The sequence below is a fragment of the Fundulus heteroclitus genome, chromosome 22, assembly GCF_011125445.2.
Source record: "Fundulus heteroclitus isolate FHET01 chromosome 22, MU-UCD_Fhet_4.1, whole genome shotgun sequence".
Taxonomy (NCBI): domain Eukaryota; kingdom Metazoa; phylum Chordata; class Actinopteri; order Cyprinodontiformes; family Fundulidae; genus Fundulus; species Fundulus heteroclitus.
In genome coordinates this window covers 28,039,975-28,066,872 of record NC_046382.1, presented here as the reverse complement: position 1 = coordinate 28,066,872, position 26,898 = coordinate 28,039,975, and the positions used below count along the sequence as shown (strand labels likewise).

At 39.7% G+C, this 26,898-nt stretch overlaps 2 protein-coding genes across 4 annotated transcripts in view; both read right to left on the bottom strand.

Annotated features, from left to right (window-relative positions):
* The window catches only part of adam12 (ADAM metallopeptidase domain 12), a 133,708-nt gene extending 125,537 nt beyond the window's left edge, over positions 1-8,171 (bottom strand). Inside the window, exon 1 of one of the 3 annotated variants that reach the window (XM_036126437.1) lies at positions 7,653-8,171. In XM_036126437.1, coding sequence (XP_035982330.1) covers positions 7,653-7,758 — 106 coding nt within the window. In that variant the 5' untranslated portion in view covers positions 7,759-8,171. The remainder of the gene's footprint in view (positions 1-7,652) is intronic. The other 2 variants (XM_036126436.1, XM_036126438.1) reach the window with 2 other exon arrangements.
* A 10,613-nt stretch (positions 8,172-18,784) lies between these two features.
* Positions 18,785-26,898, bottom strand: part of LOC105927282 — a 28,918-nt gene continuing 20,804 nt past the window's right edge. The window contains exons 5-8 of the mRNA XM_036126866.1: positions 24,913-25,093; positions 22,489-22,552; positions 21,837-21,939; positions 18,785-19,290 (exon numbers count right to left, since the gene is read on the bottom strand). Of these exons, the coding sequence (XP_035982759.1) occupies positions 19,261-19,290; positions 21,837-21,939; positions 22,489-22,552; positions 24,913-25,093 (378 nt within the window). The 3' untranslated portion in view covers positions 18,785-19,260. The remainder of the gene's footprint in view (positions 19,291-21,836; positions 21,940-22,488; positions 22,553-24,912; positions 25,094-26,898) is intronic.

Here is a 26,898-nt window from a genome sequence, read left to right as displayed (position 1 = left end):
GGACGGATTTTTTTTATTACTTTGATCTCTGAAGAGGATTTTAAGACCCTCCTTTTGATACGAGACCCCAGGCATGGCCCTGGTCCCAGGTTTTTGGAATAACTGATCCAAGCTGTTGGGCTTGATTAAAAAAAAACAAAAAAAAAAAACAATTTTGTTTGTTTTGTTTTTTTGGTACACCTCCTTGGATCTTGATTGAAAGGAATGTCAATCAGCTCTCTCAGCGGACATCCACTAGTCATCTTGAGACACGACTGCATAATCTTAGGAAAATAAGACATTGCTACATAATTGTTCAATACATGATTAGCATTTCCTCACTACTCTTTCTTTTCTTTCATGACAATATCCCTATCATTGACCCTGAACTTTAGCATGTTAGACACCGAGATCAAGGTCAAATGTGGCCATAAACACAACAGAGAAAACCGATCCCACAGGCCAAATATAAGATCAGCAAGAAAAGTTTGTAAGCACAGCCTCTGCAAACATTATAGCCAACCAAAATTGCATTAAAGCAGTTACACAACGATACCAAATGATTACTGTGATCCAGTATATAAAGATTCCTATTGTGCAGTTCAAACCTGAAAGCAAATAAGAACTCTTTAAAACAAGTATAAACAACTACAGAGCTGTGAAAAAGTATTTGCCCCTTATAGCTTTGGTTTTTGCTTTTGCTCATACTTAGATATTTAAGATCATCAAACCCATTTTTATAACAGAAAAAGATAACTTGCGTGAATACACAAAGCTATTTTTCAAAGGATTTCATTTATCAAGTGAAAAGATTGATTTCACTAGCCACACCCGAGACTGATTACGGTGAGAGCTGTAAAAACAAGATATCACCTAAATAGTGTGACAACATGAATTTCATCACTTCAACACACCATGCCCCCCAATCCAAAGAAATTTAAGGACAGATGAAAACTAATTGGCATCTAGCAGTCTGGAAAGGGTTGACAGAGCCATTTCTGAGGTTTTGGGCTGCCAGCAAACCACAGTGAGAGCCATTATCTACCAATGGAAAAAAACACAAAACAGTGGTGTGAATGTTCCCAGGACTGGCTGGCAAACCACAATTACTCCAAGAGCACATTGATGACTGATTTTATGGCCTCTTCCAAGAGGCTACAAAAGAACCAAGCACAACATATAAAGCCCTCCAAGCCTCTTTGTTTGCCCGAGTTAAGGTCAGTGTTTATGATTTAACAAGAAATTTAACAAGGGTGAGTAACTCAGATCAAAATCACCTCCGACCAGAAACAACACCTAGGCTAATTTCACATTTCCCCCAAAAAATCTGTATGATTCGCTGAGCTTAAACAAAAGATTGTGATCGAAAACACCTCCAACGTGGCTGAAATTAAAACCACTCCGCAAAAGAGAGTGTGCCAAAATCCCGCCAAAGCTATGTAATACTAGACTCATTGCCAGTTGTCACCATACCACCTAGGATGGCACAAATAGTTCATGTATTTTAAGCTGCAATTACTTTTCACGTAGCGGCAGGCAGGTTTACCTTGAATTATTCTCCTTAATAAATGAAATCATTGCTTTTTGTATTTCCTTTGGTTATCTTTCTCTTTAAGAGGGCAAAAACATTTCCACAGCGCTGTATTTCCAAAGTGAGCCAAACTCAGAACACCAGTCTATTAATTCATTACATGTACATACACAGTAAGGAAATAAATATGTATTTGTACTCCTATAGTACAGGGTGGTCCAGTCCACCCCTTGCTCACGGGATTCAACATGTTTATCTCATATGATATTCTCTGAAAACGGCTGCTATCCTGTCCATCAAACACTTCAATATAAAGGGCAATGGTTGGAGAGCTTGGCTTGATCCAATCAACAACACCTCAAGATAAATACACTGACAGAGGTGTGTGACCTTTCTGTTGTGAAATTATTGATGTTGGCAACCCAGCGGCCCATCCTGCTGTGCAGCGGTGGGAGTCTCGGGTCTGAATCATATTGTCGGCTTCTCTTGTTCTGTCCTTGCTCTCATCCAAGCAAAACCCATATTTCTTGAGAAGGGCGTCCTGTCAGAAGAGAAGATACAAACTCTGGGGCGGCTGGTTTGAAGACGATGTCAAGTTTGTGTGTTTGTGTCTCTTTCTCCTGCAGCACTTTCAGCCACTCGTTCATTTCAAAGTGCAAAACGTATGATTGCATGTTTCCGCTTCTGTCAAATTCACAATCAATCCACCACTTATAGCATAAAGGTCTAAAGCTTGCTTTTTAAACATAGGTTGCAGGAGGAGGGAGGCTTGGTGGTTGTCTCCCTGACATCAATTCCTTATTTCTTTCTCTCCGTAAAGTCATATATTTTTTTTTCTTCACTGCAGCCCAAATTGTTTTACAAAGACATTGAATCTTCACAGCAGGAGACATTTTATCACGACAGCAGGAAGGTGGCTTCACACCCGTCTTTATGTCAGGCCGGTAGACCGATGGGAAATGAATCTCCCCCTCATTGATCAAAAGACGACTGACTGCTGTTTGTCAAGGCTCTATAGGCGGGGTCTGCAGTTCTGCTGTCAAACACCCAGCTTCTTCATCCAGGATGTTGTTCACTCTCTTCTTCTTCAGGACTTTAATTCATGTGCAGGCATTAATTCACTCATTGTGAGCAGTTCCTGCCTCTTGCTTTGTGTCCTCTCACGTTGCCATCTCATTTGTTACATCTGTAACCCTGCCATCCTCAGACACAGCGGGGGGAAGCTAAATCACCGTGATGGCCGTAATGACCACTGATGCTTAAGACATGGAGACGTTTCGAACGGTGCACGTCCATCCCTCACGGCCCAACAAATCAATGCCAGCCTGTCCTCAAAATGTCAAGCAGCAGCCACCCCAAGGGTTAGAAAGATAAACCGAGGTGAGGTTATTTCCTGAATGGTTTTAGCGGCACGTTTCTTTTTTTTTCCCCCCGCAATCCACCACAGTCTGATTGGTTTGAGTTACTCCTCATGAAAGCACACTGAAAGCGTTGCGATAAATCTCCAAGGCCCAAGAGCGTGTACGTGAATTTCTTTTTTCGAGGCTCTAAGGACAGGCTTAATTCTCCTCCGCCAGTTTGCTTAGACAACAAAGACATTCTAATCTCTCCAATTAAATTTGTCTGAAGGTGCAGTCTGACCACCCGATATCCTCAAATCTAATCCGGGTCATTTAGTGTCCTCCCTAATTATTTACTGAGTTTCCAACCCAGAGAGACAAAAAAAAAAATCTGATGCTTGGAAAAATGGCTGATATGCAGGGGATAAATAAGAGGGACGCCAAGATGGAGAAAGCATGTACAAATGGAAACTCAAGCTGCTTGATTTTTGTCCTTGTTGCTTTAAAACTTCAGTGTGCGGAGACTTACCATAAGTGCATTCTAAACATGTTTCTATGTGTACAAAAGTAAATAAGCATCCTCTGACATTTTTATTTTTAACAGCTTCAATACCACTTAGAAAAAGTGTTAAAATTGTTAATATTGTTACTCATTTCAAAATCAAAGACTCCCTAATAAACTGCCTGTTTGACAAAATTCAGATGATTTATTAGATTAATCAAGCTAAGAAATTAGAGTGACCACTGACCAGGACTTCTGAGGCTAAATCCACACAGAACCAAATACTGTATCCCCACAGAAAGGGTTGAGCATAGACGTAGGTGAAATCGGACAAAGTCCGAGGAGCCTTGATAGGCATTGTAGCAACAGCCGCAGGAGAGGCAATTGAGGTAAGTGGATCGACGACAAATGCGGTAGCGGAGCAAAACGAGTTGGAGTAAAATCCACAATAAACTCAATGGTATCGGAAACACAACCACAACTCCGAAGTCCGCCATTGTTGTTGTTTGTGTTAGCGCATGCGTGTTGAGGTAGAGGTGAGGTCTACTTCGGCATGCATGCGCAAATATGCCAGTAATGCAGATAGGGGAGGTCAAACTTTCCCAGAGAGGGGGCCAGTTTCAAATGTTGTCGCTTTTGCGGCCGCTCCATCTGGACGGGACCCCCTATCCAACTAGAAAGTTTGTCAGATACAGCCAAATCCATCTTTGTGTGGACAGGACCTGAAATTTAAAAAGCTGACCTTTTTCCAAGCAGTGATTGAATGCATCATTTGTCTGATACTGTTTCTGAGTAAGGAAGAGTCAGGGTTAACTATTTTCAGTATTTTTGAGGTGCATAAAAATTAAGTCCAAGGAGACACAGGGAAACTATTTAAAAAGTAGTTTGTATATTTTACAGATTGAGACTGTAGGTTTTTTAGAGCTTGCCATGCTAACACAACTAAGTACTGTGTTGTGCTGTGATATTGCCTCTGATTAATATACAGTATGCCTTTTATAGCTACTTATGGCATTAAAAATGAAAAAAATGCTGTCCAATATCTTTCATTGCAACTGAAATTGGAATAGTTTAAAATCAGTATCAGAGGGTAAAAGCTTTACAAATTCTCACTGTAAGCTCTCTAATCGGAAAAGTTATTTACAGCAAAACTAATCTTTCCGCAAGTTTCGTGTCATGAAAGACGGTAGATACTATTAACTAGGTTGTAAAACACACCAACAAACTTTCAGCCTTTTAAAGGGAACATATTATCTATTTTAAACATTTTAACGAAACGTATTTGCATCTGCATAGGAAAATGGCATAATCAGATATAACGGCTACAAAATTACGAGAGACAGAAGTCAATAATTTCTGATGCATCACTTAGTAACTTCAAACAGAACAGTTTTTGAAATGCGGCCAGGTATTCGATTGCAGCTGAGTGCTGGCACTAAAGAAAATGAATGTCAGTCAGCAAAACAGTCTGTCTACTTCACCTTCGCCAGCATAACTAACAGTGGTGGAGTGTTGGTGGTTATCAAATGGGAAGAGAGTTCATCTCAACAAGCTGCCGTCAGCCAGAGTAAATTTTTCTACACTAGTCCACGATTGGTTCAACCTGGCAGTCATTGAAAATCTGGCTTAAATTAGTAAACACGTGTCAGATTTATGTTCCTGCAAAGCCAAACCGTTATCGATAAATATCTATTTCTGGAAGGAAAATTCTAGCTTGTGTTTTACACAGATTTATATGCTTTAGTTGTCATTTCCAAATCGTGCCATAATGTGTCAAAATGTAAAATGCAGGATTCTGACAAAGGTTTTCAGAAAAGCCTTTTTCACGCATAGAATCCATTACATTAATACCTAATTGGGAATTGATAAAATGCAGAATAAGTTATTTTTTTTCCTGCCTAATTAGCACAGACACCAGGAAGCCAGCTTTTATTATATACTTACACTAAGTGTGCGTCTGCAAAACAGATCGTATGCCAAACTCACTTACATTTACCTTTGCACTCTAATCTGGAAATGTAACTGCAGCAGTTCACACATGTGTATCAGTTAAAGCAACGTGTAAATGTTAGTAGGTCATACTGCTTTGCTAAATAAATTGACGAGTGTGCTCATTATAGGACACAAACCTGGGAAAAACTGGTTAGTGACAACAAATTATCCCTGATTGTATAGCCCTCTTGACAGGCTAAACATTTCTGACAACAAAAACAATATACTCTTTGATACAGAAGGGGATTTTCGCTATGGTTACAGCTGGGTTGAGTTTTTTGGACAGAATTTTAACAAGAACACACTAAATGGAATTGGCTAAGGAAACTGATTAGAGAAAACAACATGGGTATAAGTAAAAGGGAGGGAACAAGATTTATTCAATGTCAAACCTAAGCCCTGTGTGTGGCACATACAGACATCCTTTATAATGACATTTCAGTGCATGCTTGGGGCGATTGTTTAAAGCAGTTATTCTGTCTTGAGTAGAGATATCCAGTTGTCATGGTGACTTTAAACCCAGAATTTCTTTTTTATAGCTTTTACAACAGTTAGTAGTATGAGTGCACACATGTGCCACTGCATTAGGATGAGAAGTCTATTGCTGTATAAGCGTCACTGGGCAAGCTTTCTATACACACCCTCACTTCATGTCCAAGTATTTCAAAAACCCACATCCACTTGCTTTGTTCTTGTAGGGATGTTGACTGACAGTAACCTATCAGTAAAATAAATTTATCTTCATGGTAATGCTGCAGCATTCTCCACCATGGGATGAAGATCTAGCACGATATGACTAGGAACAAGGTTCCTATTCATGCTTACTTTCATAATTCCATACGATCCCCAAACAGACTTAACAGATATACAAACGTTCCCTACTGACTGACTGAGTGAGTGGTTATGGATGTATGGATGGATGGATTAGGGAAAAACACCTGTAAATTCCAATTCTCAATAATTTTGTTCTAATTCTAAATTAGTATAAATTCCTTTTTTCCTTACTTATCCAGATCTTAAAAAATGAAAAATCTTTTCCATTCTATATATGGTCCCTGAAAAGAGCACAAATCCCTATATTCTCTACACGTAGAACATGCTAAATTTCTAATTTAGTATTTAATATAAAAAAAGCAAACCCAAATTATCCAGTTAGTCCTCTTTGACGGCATTATTGAAATTTCAGCATGACTTAAGATAGCCTGGCAGCATCCCCACACAGGTGGAGCGGGGCTGTAATAAACAAGAGTCAACATCCTGCTGACATCAAAGAGGCTGCACTATTTGAACACTCATGCTGCCCCTTCAAACTCTCTTTGCCCCCTGCATTTATATATGGACTAAACCTGTGGGTGAAAGCTTTAATGGCTCCACACTGAGCTGATGAGAGCAGTGAGCACCTCCCGAGCTGCGTCGGATTTGCTTCTGGTGCCTGTTTGACCAGTATGGGTATTAATACAGTAGTGATGCAGAGAATTCTATAAGAGCAATAATTGCATGGGAAAATTAAACATTGTGTGCAAACTTGTATTATCTCCAGTGTGGGTAGTTGGATGCTCTCACTCAGCACAAAGAGGATTCATTGGTATTCAAAGCAGCCAGTATCACCACAGGAAACTGAAATTCTTGTTTATTTGAGTCTGTTTATCAAGCCTGTTCTTATTTTCAGTCTGTATCTTTGATATTTGCTCTTGTCGCCACAGTCACATGAAATATTTGCACTGTGCAACAATGCTCCAGTCCTAGCTCCCCCACACAGTTTTCACGGTCTTCTCAATTCAGCAGATTAAATTTAGAATATTTGAAAAAAAAAAAAAAATTGTTTTGGTTTATGTTTTGAAAGCCAGAGATGAAGCCGTATCCTCCTGGATGTTAAACTCATCTGTTCATCTGACAGCAGCCTGACTTCCTTTTATTGTTGCGCAAAGATGGATCAACAAAAACAAACCGCATCCTTTCTGCCTTCCTCTAACAGGGAGGCACACAACACGACTATGAGATATGGCTGGAAGACACTTCAGGACTCTGGGTATATCCTAGAAAACTCAAGCCGCACAATTTGTGCACACATGACAAAGACCGAGACTCTACATCTGTGGGGCGGCGTAGTTTTGATAAGCAGTCATAAGTTTTTATTTTTTTTTATTTTGATTTGTTGTAAACCAATCCATTGCTTCAAGTGTTTATTCAAGTGGCCCTCGACTCACAGCAACTGTCACCTCTTGGCAGTTTACAAAGCTGATCCAGAAATACAGTCAATGCAATCCAACCATTTAGATAGGTTACATATATTCCGATTTAAACTCACCGCTGGGAAGCTGGTTTTTGACATCCCCCAGGGCAGCGGACAGGCACCAGACGTTAAGCGCGATGCCCAGAAAGGCAAAGTTCCTCCGGCGGCTCCAGCTTCTCATCACGCCCGGTGCTGGGTTTGGAAGAAACGGGCCGGCGAAATCCTCCGATCACTCAGTAGGTTATCAGTCCAGCGCCTCCGGACGCTGCATGCACGCCGGCTGACTTGATTTAGAGACGGGTTGAAGCAGGTCACAGTCATTTAAGAAGGGGAGATAATCAAATGAAACAGACTTCCAACGAGGTGCGGCCACTTGTCAGAAACTTTTCCTTAAGACAAGCGACATATTTCAGGCTAAAGCGTGAGAGTGGCGCACACATACACCTTTGCAAGCTATCTTATTATTATTATTATTTTTTTTTTTTTTTTTTGCGTGGACGTATCTGTCATTAAAGGGCTGAATTAGAAAGCGGCAGTAGACGCACGCAGAGCGGCAGAGAGGATGTAGAAGAGGGTGAAGCTGAAGCGGCGGACTTGCCGGAGCAGCAACACCGTGCCATGTGCGCGTTGGATTCAGCTGGGTCCTAACGCAGGATATGTTCAAGACTCCTCCCCTGTAAACATTAGGGGTGTAAATCACCAACTTTGTCTCCATATAATGTTATATATATATTTATTTGATGACAATACGATATTTGCCGACCTAACAAAGCCTGTTATGATTTTCGATCGATGTGATTGATTTGATGTGATATTATCTGCCCATCTAACTTTATTAAAACAAACTTATTTACACTAGTCTCCTGCCTGGATTTCAAAATAAAGGTGTATCTTAAAAATGACAATATGGATAGATATTTTCATTTTGAATCAATTGGATTGTTAATCATTTAAGCGATATATCGATGTGGATCTATGTTTTGTTACACCCGTATAACATGTATCACCCTCTTCCCATGTCGATTCACCCTTAAAGCTGAGTGACTTTCAGTTGCGAGAACTTCAAAATAAGATAGGGAGAGAGCCTGAATAGTCAGTCTGATATATATTACCTGTTTGCCTGTTTTTAACTGTAAAGGAACCAAATAGGCATTTAAAGTTCTATAAATAACACACTCAGGGTCACTAAAGCCATACTTATTGCCTACTGTAAATGTAAAGGAACAGAAAATGCAGTTAAAACTCTATAAATTGCACACTGTGACCTAAGCCATGCCTATTGCCTTCTAATTGTAAGGAACAGAAAATGTAGTTACATGAACTGAAGGATTTGGTGAACAAATATTTTTAACAAACCATTTACTGTTTCTAGTGATTTGGTACATTAAAAAGAATTGCTGTTCCCAACACTACATCAGTAGTCCACAATTAGGGTCGTCTTACAGGTGCTATGATCTGGTGTTGTAACATTGTTTTCAAGAGAAATATTTGAGCTTACTATACTTTTATCTATATTTTTGTATTAGTTGTAACTTTGCTGTCTACTAGGTTTTAATCTAAGGTTAAAGATTGAAATGGAAACAACCTTATATGTTTCTTTTATTGTCTGTGTGAACAGACAATGAGTAAAACAGCCACGTTTTGGATGAAATGACACGAGGTACATCCATTTTCCTTTAATATGTATGTTTATTTTAAACAACATGTAAGGTGTAGAAAGACTGATGCATATTTTCTTATGTTTGTTTTTCAGTTTTACATAAAAGATGACAGCATTTTCAACACTGGACGTCTTTCATTGAATTACACATCTGGGCTCTGCTTATTACATTTATGGTTTAATGCAGTAAAATATAACAATTTAAAAGGTAACATATTATTGTAACTTTCTTTTTATTTTACATAACTTTAAGTACTGGATGTCTGGCCCCTGAGCTGTTGGCCTTCACTAACTCTGGCCCCCTAAAAAGTTTAGTGGAATAGCCCTGATCTAAATTTCATAAGCAAAGTAAAGTACTCTCTTGTTTTTATTTCACTTTTGAGATAAACTGAGCACAGAACATCTATCATTTATTTCCACTTGACCATTACTACATTTGTCAGGAAAACAGATTTGTGGATTGTACTTTTACTGCACTTTAAATCATCTTGTTGCACTTTGAATCGTCTTGTTACCGAAACGTGCAATATTAATTAACTTGCATTGCCTTATAACAAAACTAGAGATATCTCTGCAGATGAAGAACAGATGTTAGTTGCAGTGTGATGCAATGAGGCAGCACCTCTCTCTCTTGAACAACAAGACATAACTGGAGGCAATCTCAGTGCAGAGGGATGTCAACATGAAACTCTGCAACCAAAAGCAACTCCAGGTCTTCCCTCTTAGGAATGAACTTTCTACCCTATGATGTTAGGCTCACGTCCTCAAATCTGATTTTATCAGAAGCTACTTCTAGAATTTGGTATTGGAGAGAGTTGAATGGCCAGCCAGCAGTCCTGACCTCATCTCCACTGAAATTTGCGAGATCATTTTGGGTTTGTTGTTGTTGCCAAAGTGACCAACCCACCACTCTAGTTGATATGGGACAAATGCTGGTTGAGAAATGGGATGCCCTCCCACATAATTGTGTAGCCAACCTGGTGACCAGCAAGAGGGGACGAGTGCCAGGCTTTTGTAATTCTCCCAGGTTTTCCCATGATTTACTGAGACCCCTGTTTGTTAAATTAACAAACTGGTAAATTACTTACATGTCCTTTTTTTTCCATTTCCTATCACCCAGTCCAATAAGTAATGGCAAACAAGAGTCAATAACAGAATAAGCTGTTTGGCATTGGTCGATAGGATTTGGCAAGTTTTTTTGGGGGTTCAGTCCATATACTCAGTTCTTCTGCTCAACACACATGTGTTTACTTTACAATTCTGACAGTATTTAAAGAGAAATAAACCAGATTGCCAACAATATAATATCTATTGCCAGGAGTTATTCTTAAAAAAAGTACAAATTCCTTTAGGTTATATAAATCTAGCTGCTTGACAGATCACATTTTACCTGGACATACATTTCTTCCCCATGAACTTTATACATTTTTTGTCGTTACAAAAAAAGTTAATTTTTATGTGACAGACATACACAATGTATGGGGGGGGAGGGGGGGGTCAGGGATCCACGGCTCAAATCTTTTGACAGGATATCTATGAATTGTGCTGTCCAAATATCTGCCATTTATGAAAAAGTGTAAAGAAGAATGCCAGCGTTGACAGAATCCATAAGAACTCCAATGTCAACTTCTTCATGTCGTGGAGAGCAAAACTTTAAATAAGGTTCTTTAGACGATAGATATCAAAATCAAACTTTTTGGCTTTGAAGGAGCTAAATACAAGGCAGTGCTGGAGTATGACCTGCTAGAGGCTGCAAGAGACTTGAGAATGTAGCAGAGGTTCACCTTTCAGCAGGGGAGCAGTTGGAAACAAAGAGCCAGACCTGAAATGGATTGGATTAGATCCAAGCATAATCATGTGTTAGAAAGGTCCAGTCAAGGTCCTAACCTCGTTTCAATTTGGGATGCAAAGCTGGTTTTACTGGAGGTTTCTTCCTGTTAAAGGGAAGTTTTCCTCTCCACTGTTGCTGCATGCATGCTTGGTACGAGTGATTGCTGCAAAGCCATCGCCAATGCAGACAACTGTCCACTGTAGCTACATGCTCTTTCAGGAGGAGTGAATTCTGCTTTTCAAAGACTCAGTGCAATCTGCTGGGTTTCCTTAGATAGGAAACTTTTTGACCAATCTGTCTGTGTGATTTGATTTGATTGAAATGACTTCGTAAAGTGCGTTCAAATGACAGGTGCTGTGAATTGGCGCTGTATAAATAAAATTTAATTGAATTTAAAAGTTATAAACTTGATGTTTACAGAAGCTCTTCCCATCTGACTCGGCCTGAGCTATTTTGCAGGGGACTTGCAACAACTTGCATCTCTAGATGTGCAAAGCTGGCAATTCTATTTACAGCTACAGGTGGTTAAATAATGTATTGAGTCAAGGAGGCTGAATGTGAAGGCACACTTTTTAGCTCTTTACTTGTAAAACCATTTATATTCCTTCACGTTGATAAAGATTTACAATCTTCTGTGAAATAAAATTTCAACAGAATGCAATGAAGTTTGTGGCTATTGCGCAGCAAAATGTACCTGTATATGCTAATGTAACCTTCTACCATAGACTGTAAACTGTCAAAGTTTTTTAAACAAAGTTCTGTCAAAGTATTATCTGACACAGACAGTTTAATGTCAGTGTTAGGGTATTATTAAAATACCATTGTAAGCATAATGGATTTATTTGCTTGTTTTATTAAAAAACAGCCATGACATCCAATCTCTCCAATGTCTTAAACCATCACTACTGTGATGTGGGTCTGTGGCACTGAAAGAACATGTTCAAATATGTAATAAGAAAAAGCACATTAAGCAATTCAACTTATGCAGTTTTATCTCATCGTCTCACAGAGGCTTTATTTTCAGAAAAGAAGGTATGAGATTTCTGTAATGCACTAGCAATCTGTTCATGATAAGCGGTTATAGGCAATGGGTGGATGGGAGTAATGATAATGGCAGAAAGTACATTTTAAAAAAAATAATCCAGACCTGAATGCACTGTATGCCTATTGCTCCTCATTTAGCTGAACTCCTGATGAAGTATTTTAGAAACACATAATACTTTTCATTCTGAAAACATGGACGGAGGTTAAATAGACAAGGAATAAAGCAAGGACATTCATTCATTCGCTGTTGATAAAAATTTCTCCTCCACATGATTTAACAAGAAAATACACCCTCTGATCTGTTTCACGTTGCTCCCTACCTCCTTTTTAATTTGCCAGTTTTTTATCTTATGGGGCCACATTAGAAAAAAAATGACAGACTCGTTCACAAACTCACTCTTTCTACAGTTCAATGGACGCATCCTCAGGCGCAAGAGTTAATAAAATCACTGCATGGACAGCTTGGAAGATGACACATTTCTTATCGCTTGACATGTATTCAGTAAGATATTGTGCAAAATAATGGGAATGCTTGCATAGAATGAAATCAAACCGTGTACACGGACGTATTGCACAGTGCGTTCTTCATCCGTGGTAAGTATAGCCACTGAACCCTTACTTACCCCTTTAGTTTCTTAGAAAAACTAACTGAATAACATTAATGCTAAATTTTAAACATGTTAATCTGCCTTTAGTATGCGTTTTGTGGGGGATATTCATCTCTTTGACTGTTCTTTGACTTGTTTTCCTATTTTTCTGCATGGAGACACATACCCCCACACACAAGCTTAACTCGGGCCCCATCTGTGTCTTGTGGTGGCTAGCTAGAATGGTTCAGCCCAATCTTTCTTAGTTTGTGCACTGCAGGCAAAAAAGAAGCCACAGATGTCTCTGTGCCACATTTATTCCTCCCTACTTCCTGGTCAGATTGGATGTTGCCTGTGAATCTCATTTTGCGCATCTTGCCACAGATTCTCCATCACATTTAGGTCCATGCTTTGACTGGGCCAATTGAATGCACAAATAGGCTCTGATCTAAACCAGCTCATTGTAGCTTTTGATGGTTGTCCTGCTGGGAAGGTCAAGATAAGACAATAAATGCCTTTATTGTCCCACAATGGAGAAAATTCAGGTGTAACTGTGGCAAAGAGACAGAGTTACACACAATTCATAGTAATAAAAAAAAGCTAATGTAATCTAAAGTTAGTTTTAAGCAACAGAGAATGAGCTTATAAGAAAGGCTAAAAAAAGTAAAAATAACTACCAGAGTAAGTACTGCACAATTATATAGATAATACAGAATACTCTGGTAAAAAAAAAGAAAAAAAAGAAAAGAAAAGATGAAAAATTAAAGTTAAGCAGTGTAAAAACACCAGGCTATGTACAGAACAATACAAGATAATATGCAATATGCATTATAGCTAAATGAAAATTTACTCCTGCACATGTCTACAGCCTTTAACAGGTTTTCTCAGAGGGTTACCATATATTAAGCTTCACACATAAATTCCTCAATTCTGACCAGATTCCCTGAAAAAAAAAAAAAAAAGAAAAAAAAAAAAAACTCACCGGGTTATGCTGCCACCGTCATATTTTTTTCCAGAAAGTCTAAGGTGATGTGCAGTGTTGTTGCTTTTTTTTAAATCTAACAGTTAACATAAAGACAAAAAAATGTTCTGTCTTTCTGTCTAAGCCACTGCTTATGGCTAATTTTAAACAAAACGTTTCATTCACCAGTGGCCACTGATGGGCAGTAATGCGTTAGAAGTAAGGCGTTACTGTAATCCAATTACTTTTTTCTAGTAACGAGTAAAGTAGGGGATTATAATTGCCAAAACAGTAATTACATTACTGTTACTTCCCCGTAAGCAGGCTGCGTTACTGAGTTACTTAACCGAGATTTTGTTTCGCGTCGCGTGACAATGACGTATGAGCGCCGCGACGTATGAGCGCGCGACGTCAGTGGTAAACGCCGACACCGACATGTGTAGTAATGAAACAAGAAACAACATGGAGCGTGGGAGAGAGCAGGACCATTCAGCGTTTAATGCTTGGAAGTACCGACATTACTTTGAGTTTGACTCGGTTAAAGATGACAAAAACATCAGCGTCCGCTGTACACTCTGCGTGGGAAGAACACTTTTATCTACAGCGAAAAAATCCACCTCAAATCTGAGCAAGCACCTAGCAAGCCGCCACAGGAATGTAAAACTTACTGAAAAAAACCCCGAACCCCCAACTGACATGATGACCGCTGCAGCTACATCCAATTCCACCGGGCAAAACTCCGAGGGCCCCTCTCCTGCTAAACAGGTGAAACTAGACTTTAAAGCGACAGGACTTAGTGCCACTGAACTGAAGAACCTCGTCGCTGGATATATTGTCGAGGACATGCTGCCAATTTCCACTGTGGATTCTGAATCTTTCCGACGCATTGTTGAAAAAATACCAACCAAACACGGTGTCAAGCTGCCGCAAAGAAAGTCATTTGCAGGATACCTTGAGAGAGAATACGACATAATGGACGCTAATTTGAAGGCTGCACTCGGAGATGTAGACTTTGTTTCCACCACTGCTGACATCTGGACGGTAAATAACAAAAGTTTTATGGGTGTAACGGTTCACTGGATTGATTCCACTTTACATCGTAACAAGGCCGCCCTAGCATGTAAGAGAATTAGAGGCAGGCACACCTATGATGTAATTGGAGCAGAGATTGAAGAAATCCATTCATCATATGGACTGCATGGCAAAGTTGTAGCCACTGTAACTGACAATGCATCTAATTTTGCCAAAGCATTCAGAGTGTGTAAGCCCGGTAATATGGAGTCTGAATCTGAAAATGAAGAAGGTGATGATGAGGAACCGACTTTTACAGATGTCATAGAAGCTCTTTCAACCACATCTGGTGATGGACAGTTTAGCCTCCCTCCACACTACAGGTGTGCATCACACACAATTAACCTAATTTCAACAAGCGATGTTGATAAACATCTAAATTCCTGTGCAGACACCAAGGCTGTATATAGGAGTAGTATTGCAAAATGCTCTGCTCTTTGGACTAAAGCAAGTCGATCAACATTAGCCTCTGAACAGGTGGAAGAAGTCAGCCGCAGGAAACTAATGGTTCCCACATCCACAAGGTGGAATTCCCTGTACGAGGCCATTTCCAGAATCATCACAATTCCGATGAATGAGCTGAATCCCCTTTGCATAAAACTGGGAATCAAGTGCTTTAATGAAAGAGAGTACCTATTCTTACAAGAGTACTGCACCGTGATGAAGCCCCTGACCATAGCACTAGACATCTTACAAGGAGATGAGTGCACCTATGGGGCTTTACTACCAACACTCACAAGCCTGATGTCAAAGACACTTGCCCTGAAAGATGACCTTTCTAGAATGACAGCCAGCCTTCCAGATGTTATTGTAAAGGTAAGATTATTATTTGATTATTGATTTGGGTGGATTGGTTGAATTTATTATACCATTCATGGTGGGCAGATCTTACACTTTGTTTGCTTTAAGCAGTGAGTAAAATTATGAAAATGATAGAATATAATAAAAGAAAAATTATTCATTTCCTGTTCAAAATCAGGGATATTGATCATTATTAATCGTGAATATTAATCTTAACATCAATAGCATATTGAAATAGAGGTCAAAAACAGACTCAACCAAAATTAAATCCCATACAGTATTGATAACCCATGAGATGGTTTAGGTCAGTAGAGCCCACAAAATAGTTAAAATAGCCCATTTATATAGTAAAATACATATATTCTTAGTTATATCATATTGTATTTTACAGGCCATCAAGATTCGTTTTGATGCTGTACTGGATAGCCAAGAAGGACTTCTTGCAGCGGCCACTTGTCCCAAGTTCAAACTTCGATGGCTGAGAGATGAGCGTAGGAGAGAGCATTTGAAGGAGCTTCTGACAACAGAGTGTCGTAAAGCTGCTCCTGCAGCTGACAATGCTAATGTGTCCCACTCCCAACTGGCAGCCAGCCCAGCTGAAACTGACTTTTTTGATTTTGAGAACCAGCCCACAGAAAGCTTCTCAGCAGAAAATGAAGTAACTGAATATTTAAGGTCAGGGTATGAGCTTGAAATTCTGAATCAGTTCCCAAATCTCAAAAAGATGGACATGAAATACAACACTCCAACTCCATCCAGTGCACCAGTGGAACGGCTGTTCAGTTTAGGTGGATTGGTGCTTTCACCAAAAAGAAACAGACTGTGTGATAGGAGGTTTGAAAAGCTTCTGCTGATGCGATATAACCACTGTTTCACTCCGAAAGAAAACAAAAAAGCATAGGGCCGTGTCAGTGTAGCCATAAAATGAGACTGGACTAACAACCTAAATGTGGAATGTAACAGCATTTTTTGTTTTGGTAAACTAATGTTTACTCCTCTCTGCACTTTACTGTTAAAAGACTGTAAAGTTAATGTTAATGTTAATAATTTGGAATACAGTCAGGAGACACTTTTATTTTAATTATTTTATTGCTGTATTTTATTTATTTATTAGAATTTTACAAAAACATATTTTTATTTTATATGCTAAAATATGCAGAAATATAAGTTCACAGAAGAAGGACTTGCTTTATTTCATTCAAATATGGTGGAATGTGCAGAAAATAGATTTAAATTTTCAGCAATTTTCTTCAATTCTTAGTCTGTTAAATTGTTGCATAATGCAATGTGCATAAAGTTAAAATATTGAAACTAATAAAAGTTTTAAAAAAGAGAATGTTTCCTTTGATTCAATATTAAATGATGGAATATGCAGAAAGAACAGAATTAGGCTGAAATGTCTATTTCTTTATAGCGTATTCAGGTTGTGCATTATGTTTTTGAAAAGTAACTTAGTAAAGTAACTAATTACTTTTGAAAATAAGTAATCAGTAAAGTAACTGGATTACTTTCTTGGAGAAGTAATTAGTAATCAGTAACCAACTACTATTTCCAAGTAATTTGACCAACACTGCCAGTGGCTTTCGTTGACTTTTTGAATGTACTTGCGTTTAGGGTCGTGAATAAAGAGAAAGCCGAGGCTCACTGTTTGGATGACACTTGTGCCGATCATGTAAGTCTTCTTTTGGAAAGCCACCGCAGCGAAATAACCTGGGGGCAGCTGAGTCATTCTAACTTGTGGAGGGACCTAGGAGCACAGTCCCCATTATGCAGAGACTGTAATGCGACATCCAGACGCACGATTCCTCAGGGAGGGGAGCTGACTGACAAGAGACTGTCTCCTCAGATATGGCTCTTGTCAGTCAGTGCTCAGTTTCTGAAACCTGCCTACATGACAGCAGAAAAATTGCTACCCAATGCTTAGTGATCATGAACAGGTTTCTTGGTAACCCAGGCAGGACAGATGTAAGCAGATATTAAAACTCTACTATATCTAAATGTTATAACCGAACACCCCCTAAAATAATCCGGCAATGTTTTTTATAGTACAAAATTTAATTTATTTATTGTTGTTTACATAAACGTGGTGTTTATGACTCAAAAACAGAAGTTTGTCACCACACTTTGGATGTTTAAAGTGCATTTTTAAAATGCTCTCCTTGCCCGAGAAGGCACCGTTTAAAATGCCACAGAGTTGTCCGTCACCTTTACAGACTATATGTGGAATAATCTTCCAGGCAGAGCTTTAGGACTCTCCTCTCTTATAACATAGTCATCTTTGGTTTGAAGCTCTGTGACAGAGGGCCTTTTTTCACAGGCATCGTGTCTCTCATGAGTTCGATTAGCTTGAATTCCACCGTTCCAGATCGGAGCTTCCAGAGGCCTTGAGGCAGACGTGAAGCAAATGATTAAACATGGTCTTGCTCCCTCACTTCAAGGACAAAACAGTCCCACAGAGTAAGTCAGGATGTTCAGCTCTAACCTTAATTTTACCTGCAGTAGTTTCATTCTTTCTGGTAAGACTTGCACTATATTTATAAGCATGATATTATAAATTCATTGCAACTGGTTTTACTAGGCTCATTATATTCACATTTCAACAGAGAAAACATGCAATAAACCTTTTTTTTTTTACAGGTTAATGTGATAGATTATATATATGCATATTTGCATCCTTATGGTGCATAACCTTTACCTCTAACATACTAACATGACAATAGCTGGGTTGTGGACAGCATTTTGCTGGTACCCATCTCCAGCAGTAAACCCTGGGCAGGACCTCAGCCCATCCCAGGATATTTATGTGAAACAAAAAAAGCTAATATTATTCCTAATTGTGCTAATATATTCTTCATTCTTACATTTAAACTGATGTCTCCATATCAGTGTCATTTTGAGGTGATCAACACTACAACCAGAAGTCTAAAAAGTCATCATTAGCTTGGTATTTAGATTATTTGCAGTCAGCTACTTAACAGACACGTGACTCACGGTTTGTCTGTAGTTCTGGACCGTTTTCTTTTTATAATAGAAATAGGATACACAGCTTTAGTTTCCACGCCATGACTTGCCATATTTTTCAAGACTAGAAATATTTCCAAACAGCTGAGCTTGTAAGCAGATTGAAAAGTGTAAAACCTTTTTACCAGTGTACCCGGTGTGGAACAACAGGTGGGGGAGGGGCACTGCTGTGTTAATCTGTGCTCCAGACAGCCAGAGCAATCTCACATTGACACGTTCTCTGGCATCTCATCAAAAGGCAAGGTAAGTTTATTTATAAAGCAATTTTCAGTAAAAGGAAAACACAATTCAAAGTGCAAAAGGACTTTAAACCTGAGGAACAGACCCGAAATATTTTCACTGTCCTCAACCTGCAACCTTTATAAGCCTGGGTAACTACTGGCAGAATATCTAGATACATTAGGAACAACATAAAGAAAATCCAGTTTCACTGTTTGTAACAATGCAAAGAGCTAACAGACCTACTTTTTTTTTGTCATTCAAATTTACGTCATCAAAAACACATCCGGATGAGATTTTGTTGCAGTGGCTCAGGAAAGGTGCAGAGACAAAACAGCAGCATCATTTTGCATATGAAACTAGCAGAACTGCAACAGATTCTGCTTACACTGGGTTTTTTTTTTCTAGACACTACCCAACAATGGAATGCACACATATGTAGCCAGTGGTTTATATTGAAGCCGGTGTCTTATGGTCTTATGTCTGGTTCATCTTTGCAGGATCTGGTCCAGAAGTCTCTGTAAGACAAGAAAAACACAAATGTTACTGATAGGTCCCTTCAATAGGCTGATCCAAACCCATCTATCAACACTCAGGTCTTTCCTCTCTCGGTCTCTTAACAGCAGCTCAGCATCACACCGCAGCAGCTACCACCGCTAAATTGGCTTTCACGCCCATCAGCTTCACCCCCCGAGGTGGCCAGGCCTATAGGTAAAGGGAATAAGTCTAGCCAGCTATCTGACTTCTGTGCAATCACACTCCTACAAATGTACTACCCAACAGCTGGAATCTCATTTCAGATGGCATTCAACACCACCCACCCTCCACCTTATGCTATCAGACCCTCGCTGTGAGTCTTTGCTGGGCTCCCCCTCTGCCTGGGATAAAAATGAGGCTTCCAAATCACATGCCGTTTGTTCGGGAGGAACTCCTTCTTTTTCTCCCAATCTCTGTGGTAGGCCCCGGCTAATGGCTTCATTTGAGAGGTGGCGAGGTCACACTGGCATCATTGCTGCAAAATTTCTCCAAGAAATGAGCTGTTCTTCACCAGAGCCCACAGTTGCTGGCTGTGTTAGTGAAGCACAACTCTGGCTTACTGGGGATTCGACACTTTCCCTAAAAATGAAAATCTGGCCTTGAGTAAAATTGTTCTCAGAATTCAGTCACAAACATTACTGATTTGGAAATAATTCACAGGAAAAAAAAAGAACTTTCAATTTTAAGTTTCAGTTGCTAAAATACTGAGAGATTTGAGACATTTCTTTGCAGTTTTTGCTTCTTCTCTGGTTGACAGCAAATTCATTGTTTAAGTTATTATAGGAAAGGAAGTGATGGTTCGCCTACAGGTGAACGGCAGTGGATCTGTCTGACACTGCATGTCCTAATTACATCGTTCATATCCCCAGTTTCTCTGTCTGCTTCAGATGGCAGCCACATGGCCCTAAAAATAATATCCATGGGCATATTCTTTAATCCCAACTAATAATTCTTATTCTGATGCTCAAAACCAGAGTAATAGTTTATGGGGCTGAAACCAGGACTTCAGGTAGGCATGTTGGTCATGTATCGTTCCTGATTATTCATCTGACTTCACAAGTTACATGATACATATCAAAAAGGAAGATATTTTGACTACGATAGAATAAAAAACATATTTCCAGCCAAATTAAATGTATTCGAGGGATATTTCAGTGAGCTGAATGACAAAACTACAAAGGCTTTAACAGTTCAACACTGACCTCTGCTGGGGAATAAAATGTAAACATGCTTTGTCTTATAAATAAATGTAATTTATTTCTCTGACAAAGTGATGGCGCCATTCTTATCAAGAATCAAAGATGAAGGTCTGAAAAATTACGTATTATTAATGACTCAGGAATACACAATCTTAATACTGCAGATACTGTATCAATGTGGATATGTAATACAGGCAGCTGAAATGAAATTGAGTTTCTAAAATAAGTATGTTTTTGTTACACTGTTTGGCTCTTGTTTACATCAGTATTTAATACTTGGATGTCACAAAAATTAAATTTCTGCATAATTTACCTGGACAACTAATAAATAAATTGATCAGACAAGTCAAGGTAACAAAGTTCCATGTTGTTTTTTTTTTATCTTTTTCCTTAAAGATATTTATGAAAATAACAGGTGGAAAATAATCTCCCGAGCAATTGATAATTTCAGTTTATGTCCTTTTTTTTTTTTTTTTGCAAAAGCCAATGACTTTGAAAATTGTAAAAAATATTTTGACATGTAGCTCCTTATTCACCTCAAATTGTCAGGGGTACAAATAATTTTGAGCCTGATTGCCTAGTTTAACATGTGTGTATAAACCATGTGTTGATTAAGGAAAATCCGCAATAAGTTCAAACTTGTAAATCCAACTCTTGATTTGAAATCTCCTTCAAATTATGTGTGCGGTATAATCTCTCAGCTCTAGAAGCAGAACAATTGTAGTAAATTATTTCAAATCCAAACAGAAAATAGATAATATAGACCCATGCTCGTGATGAGTATCTGAACCTCCATCTATCCATTTTCCAACACGCTTATCCCTTGTGGGGTCACGAGGGGTGCTGGTGCCTGTCTCCAGCAGTCAGTGGGTGAGAGATGGGGTACAGCCTGGACAGGTCGCCAGTCTATCACAGGGCAACTGAGACAAACAAGCATTCATGCACACGCTCACACCTAAGAAGAAAAGAGAGAGGCCAATTGACCTAACAGTCATGTTTTTGGACTGTGGGAGGAAGCTGGAGTACCTGGAGAGAACCCATGCATGCACAGGGAGAACATGCAAACTCCATGCAGAAAGGCCCAGGGTTGGATTTGAACCCAGGACCTTCTTGCTGCAAGGCAACAGTGCTACCCACTGCATCGCTGTGCAGCCCTTGCATCTGAACCTGTCTATGTCAAATCATAAAATACTTACGTATGGAATCATTTTCACCTTTTTTTCTTTCTCAAACTGGACTTTAACAATCATTGAATTCACAGCTGATCAATGCCATGTGCTGTTATTAAACCTCCTAAGGAATGAGAGTATCAGATGGATTCTGTTTACCCTTTTGAAGACCTCTGCTCGCAGTCTGTTGGTTTGAGATACAGCCCTCTTTTTCTCATCCTCCTTCTTCTTTGTTACCTCCGGCAGCTTGTTGTAAATCCTTCTAACGCAAAAGAGGAAAATTCATAGAGGGCAGAGGAAAATGGTATCAGAAGTCTGAGGGTGGCTGAGGCTTGGCAACAGACTGGCATTCTGGAGACAAGATTTTTATCGAGCAACACCAAAGCCTGAAAAAAAAAAAAAAAAAAAACGACAACCCTGGATTCACTGATAAACAAGCTGCAAACCTCTGTCACATGCACAACTACTGCCAATTTGTTAGGAGGTCCTCCAAGTCAGATAGTGTTGCTTTTAAAAAGAAATAAAAAAAACTATTACAATGGGAAGCCTTCACCTGATCAGGTGTGCCTTACCAGATAAGCAGAAAGAGAAAGAAAAAAACAGAGATAAGAAATAGAGGTTACCTCATGTCTTCTACAAGAGCATTTGGCATTAAATATGTGTTGGATGTCCACAGCTTGTGGATGTGTGAGTATGCATTTGTGTACATGTGTACTATGTATGAAAGGGAAGCTCGATAGGTTTATGCGTATTATAAAAAGGAAAGAAAAAAGACCGGTCTTTTGACGGGGGGTTAGTTTAGAGAACTCACCGTCTAGACCTGAGCTGCATCTCTCTGCCTGATATAGACCTCTCCCTCGGCTTGAAAAGGTTATCTAGGACACACACACATCCACACAGCCGAAACAAACACATGGGGATAACAAACAGGAATTAATATGGAAATCCTGCTTGCATATGTAAATAAGCACTGATTGATGAGCTTTCTATTCCAGACTGTAATACTGTCCACCATTAGCACCCTAACACAGAAAAACACACGCAGAGGCCCTGAAACACCAATCACACAGACACACCCTAACACAGTTTGTACTAGCAAATCCAGTCCTGGTCCTGTTAATTCTGGTTGTGTAAGATTGAAGCGAAGCGAAAAGCATCAGGGTATAATTGGACCTTACACTTCAGTCATAGGTCACAGCGAGCAGTTCTAATTCTTATTTTTTTTCTTCCTTCATTAAATTTTTAAATCACACTGGTTCAATAGATTATGTTCAATTTAATGTTGCAATTTATATTCTATTTAATGTTGCAATATTGCAATTAATATTCATTGTTTACACAGGGGTTAGGCAGTCATACTTCCTGTCCAAGAAGCTGTCAAAAACCTTTATTTTCCCAACTTGGTGTGAGAAAGTTATCACTCATCACCATCCTCATTTTACATGGTATCCAGAAGAGGTGTTTTTAGTGGCCGGGATGAAAATCAGTGCCTCCAAATCCGAGACCATGGTCTTGAACCGGAAAAGGGTAGAGTGCCTTCTCCGGGTTGGGGAGGATGTGCTGCCCCTAGTGGAGGAGTTCAAGTATCTTGGGGTCTTGTTCACGAATGAGGGGAAGATGGAGCGGGAGATCGACAGGCGGATTGGTGCGGCGTCTGCTGTGAAGCGGGCGCTGTACCGATCCGTTGTGGTGAAGAGAGAGCTGAGCCAAAAGGCGAAGCTCTCGATTTACCGGTCGATCTACGTTCCTACCCTCATCTATGGTCACGAGCTTTGGGTCATGACCGAAAGAACGAGATCCCGGATACAAGCGGCTGAAATGAGTTTTCTCCGTAGTGTGTCTGGGCTCTCCCTTAGAGATAGGGTGAGGAGCTCAGTCATCCGGGGAGGACTCAGAGTAGAGCCGCTGCTCCTCCACGTCGAGAGGAGCCAGTTGAGGTGGCTCGGGCATCTGGTCAGGATGCCTCCTGGACGCCTCCCTGGTGAGGTGTTCCGGGCTCGTCCCACCGGGAGGAGGCTCAGGGGAAGACCCAGGACACGCTGGAGGGACTATGTCTCCCGGCTGGCCTGGGAACGCCTTGGGATTCCTCCTGAGGAGCTGGCCCAAGTGGCTGGGGAGAGGGACGTCTGGGCCTCCCTACTGAAGCTGCTACCCCCGCGACCCGACCCCGGATAAGCAGAAGAAGACGGACGGACGGACGGACAATGAATGAACTATATATACTTTGGTGGAAAATACTTCTTATAAAAAAGGTTGCCTTAAACCCAAAGTTTTGTTTTTCATAAAATTTCTATATTTTTCATTTTCCATATCTCTCTTGATCCAAGTTAGCACATCAATTTGTACAATCTATGTTTAAAGAACTTTTCAAAGAGACTCAGTGATAAAGCAATGTAAGAGAAGAGTTAAAAAAGAATGACGGTCAGAAGAACAAGCCTAGATAAGCTACAGGAGTTTGAATTGCTTTATTGTGTGTGTTTATATGTGTCCACAGAGTGAGCAAAACAATCCTTTACAATATTATTATTAGATATATTAGTCTTTTGTAATACTTTATTTCATCTGATTTTATTTGACCCTTTTTTCCAGGTTTTATTTATTTTTTCCAATGTTTTGGCTAGCCTGCATTCATATAAAAAAACTGCTTTTAGCTACTCTGTAGTACTGAATGACAGCCACCAGAGAGCAAAGTCAGTGAAATGCTGCTCGACTAAAAGAGGAACAACATGTAAAATTTCCCTTCATTTCCATCCAAAACAGCTGAGGTGCGTAAAACAACACAGAATTATTCAAGACACTGCATTGTTCCACCGAATGCAAACCCCCCTTCAAAACATGAAGTGGTCATTGGTTTGTTAGTAATTTCACACCTGATGAGGGGGAGCACTTGGCCCAGCATTCCACAGATTTGATAAATGTGCCGGTATCTGCAAAAGTGATGTGATATGATAAAAGATGGATGAAGTAGAGGGAAAGAAACCATCTGCTCTGAATATGTTAGACAGCAATTTACTTTCTATTGTCTCCTGGGCTGTTGCAACACATACACTTGTTTATTCCACAAAGTCCTAGGATCTTTTGTCTTATGATCAAAAGCTGAATAAATTCTTGTGTCAACACTGGTGATCTGACAAAATTTTAAGATTGTTTACCAGTGGGGGTTAGGAGGCACACTATATCATTCTAAATGGCTTATGTCTGCCTTTTCTGGTCTCAGCGATTCGGCTGCACTTACCGCTAAGTGGATCTGGTGTAGTACAGTTCCTCTTTTGCTTGCTTTGATCTTCTATTAGGCCATGCACTAGATCGGGATTCAAATTCTGCAGAGCTTTCCTCCTCCTGGCCCTCTGCTCTAACCTCCTCACTCGACCCTGAGATCGGCTGATGAAGTCTGGCCTGAAGAGCTCTAAAGCCTCCTGGCGAAGAGATCAACATGTGCGATGAACACATCCTTTGGGAGATCAACACAGTAAGAACCACATATACCAATCCACTACTTGACAGTCGCCCTTAGAAGGCATCAAAAATTGAACTTGATCCTCAGTTAAAATTTACTTTGTCCAATTTAATTTTCTTTCAGTTATATGTACGATATAAAGAAAATTGTTTTGGTCGATTTTTATCTACAGAGAATTAACCCCATAAAACATTCCCAAAACAATCTATAATGTCATTAGACTGTATCGATTCAGTCTATTTTAAAACATAAAAACACTCCGCTGTCATAATAGAGGTCTGAGTAATTCAATTTAATTTCTACAATTTAATTACAGGTGCTGGTCATATAAATAGGATATGATGAAAAAGTAGATTTTTTTTTATTAATTCCATTCCATAATTGAAAAGTATATTACATTCATTCATTACACACAGTCCGATATTTTTTAACTGTTTATTTCTTTTAATTTTGATGATTATGACTGACAACTAATGAAAACACCAAAGTCAATACCTCAGAATATTGGAATAATACTTAAGACCAAAACAAAAAAAGGATTTCCAGAAATGTTGGCTAACTGAAAAGTATGAACATGAAAAGTATGAGCATGTACAGCACTCAATTCAATCTGAAAAACTCACACAGATAGAAAAGGCAATTAGAAGAATTTTATTGATACAACATTTTAAGACTTTGGCGCTCAGACCTCGGCAGGAAACATTCACGCTGAATTATACTTCAATATGCATAAGCAGGCATATGAGAATAGGGATGTTTCCCCACAGGCCTGAAACTGGTGGTGGAGTGGAGATAAACAAAGTTATGTTCAGTCCATATGATGATCTGTTTGAGCTAGATGTCCAACTTGATAAAGACAGGTTGGCCATGAACTGTCCATGATGAGCAAGCATGAAGCGACTGTGGAGAGGAAAAACTCCCCTTTGGGAAGAAACCTCTGGCAGAACCAGGCTCAACATGCCGGTCTTCTGCCGGACCGTTTTAGGGAGGGACTGGGAAATCCGTAAGAGTCCAGGAGGAATTACACTCTGATAGGGACGAGGTTGAAGGAAGACTGTAGGAAAGCCAGGCGGAGCTTGCTACGATGGTGGAGAAGGGGATGGAGGTGGGTTGAATCCGGTCATCAGAGTCCAAACCAGACACGGCGCTGCCACCGCTTGCCCGATGGGCAGGAGGCCGAGATGTGGATGTGGAGTTCTTTTAAGATGAACCCAGAATGCTGATTGGCTTCGAGGACGAGCAGTTCAAAGCTGATAGGCCTGCGACGAAGGCGGATGAGTCTCTGATTGGATGGGAGGTAGGCAATAGAGTTTCTTCAGACTGAAATCCCGCTTAAGCTCCATTACTTAGTTGGGGCTCCTTTTCACTGGATTATTGCAGCAATGCGGCGTGGCATTGGAGTCCATCAGTCTGTGGCACTGCTCAGGTGTTATGAGAGTGCAGGTTGCTCTGTTTATGGCCTTCAGCTCTTCTGCATTGTTTCGTCTGGTGTATCGCATCTTCCTCTTCACAATAGCCCATAGATTTTCTATGTGGTTAAGGTGAGGTGAGTTTGCTGGCCAATTAAGAACAGGGATACCATGGTCCTTAAACCAGTTCACTCTTTTTGAATCTCCCCCACATTTGTGAATGTTTTTTTTTTTTCACAATCCTCTTTCACCTTTCACCCCTGTTGCTTGTACACTTTTTTCTACCACATATTTTCCTTCCATTCGCTTCGTTTTCATTAGTTGTCAGTATAATCATCAATAGTAAAAGAAATAA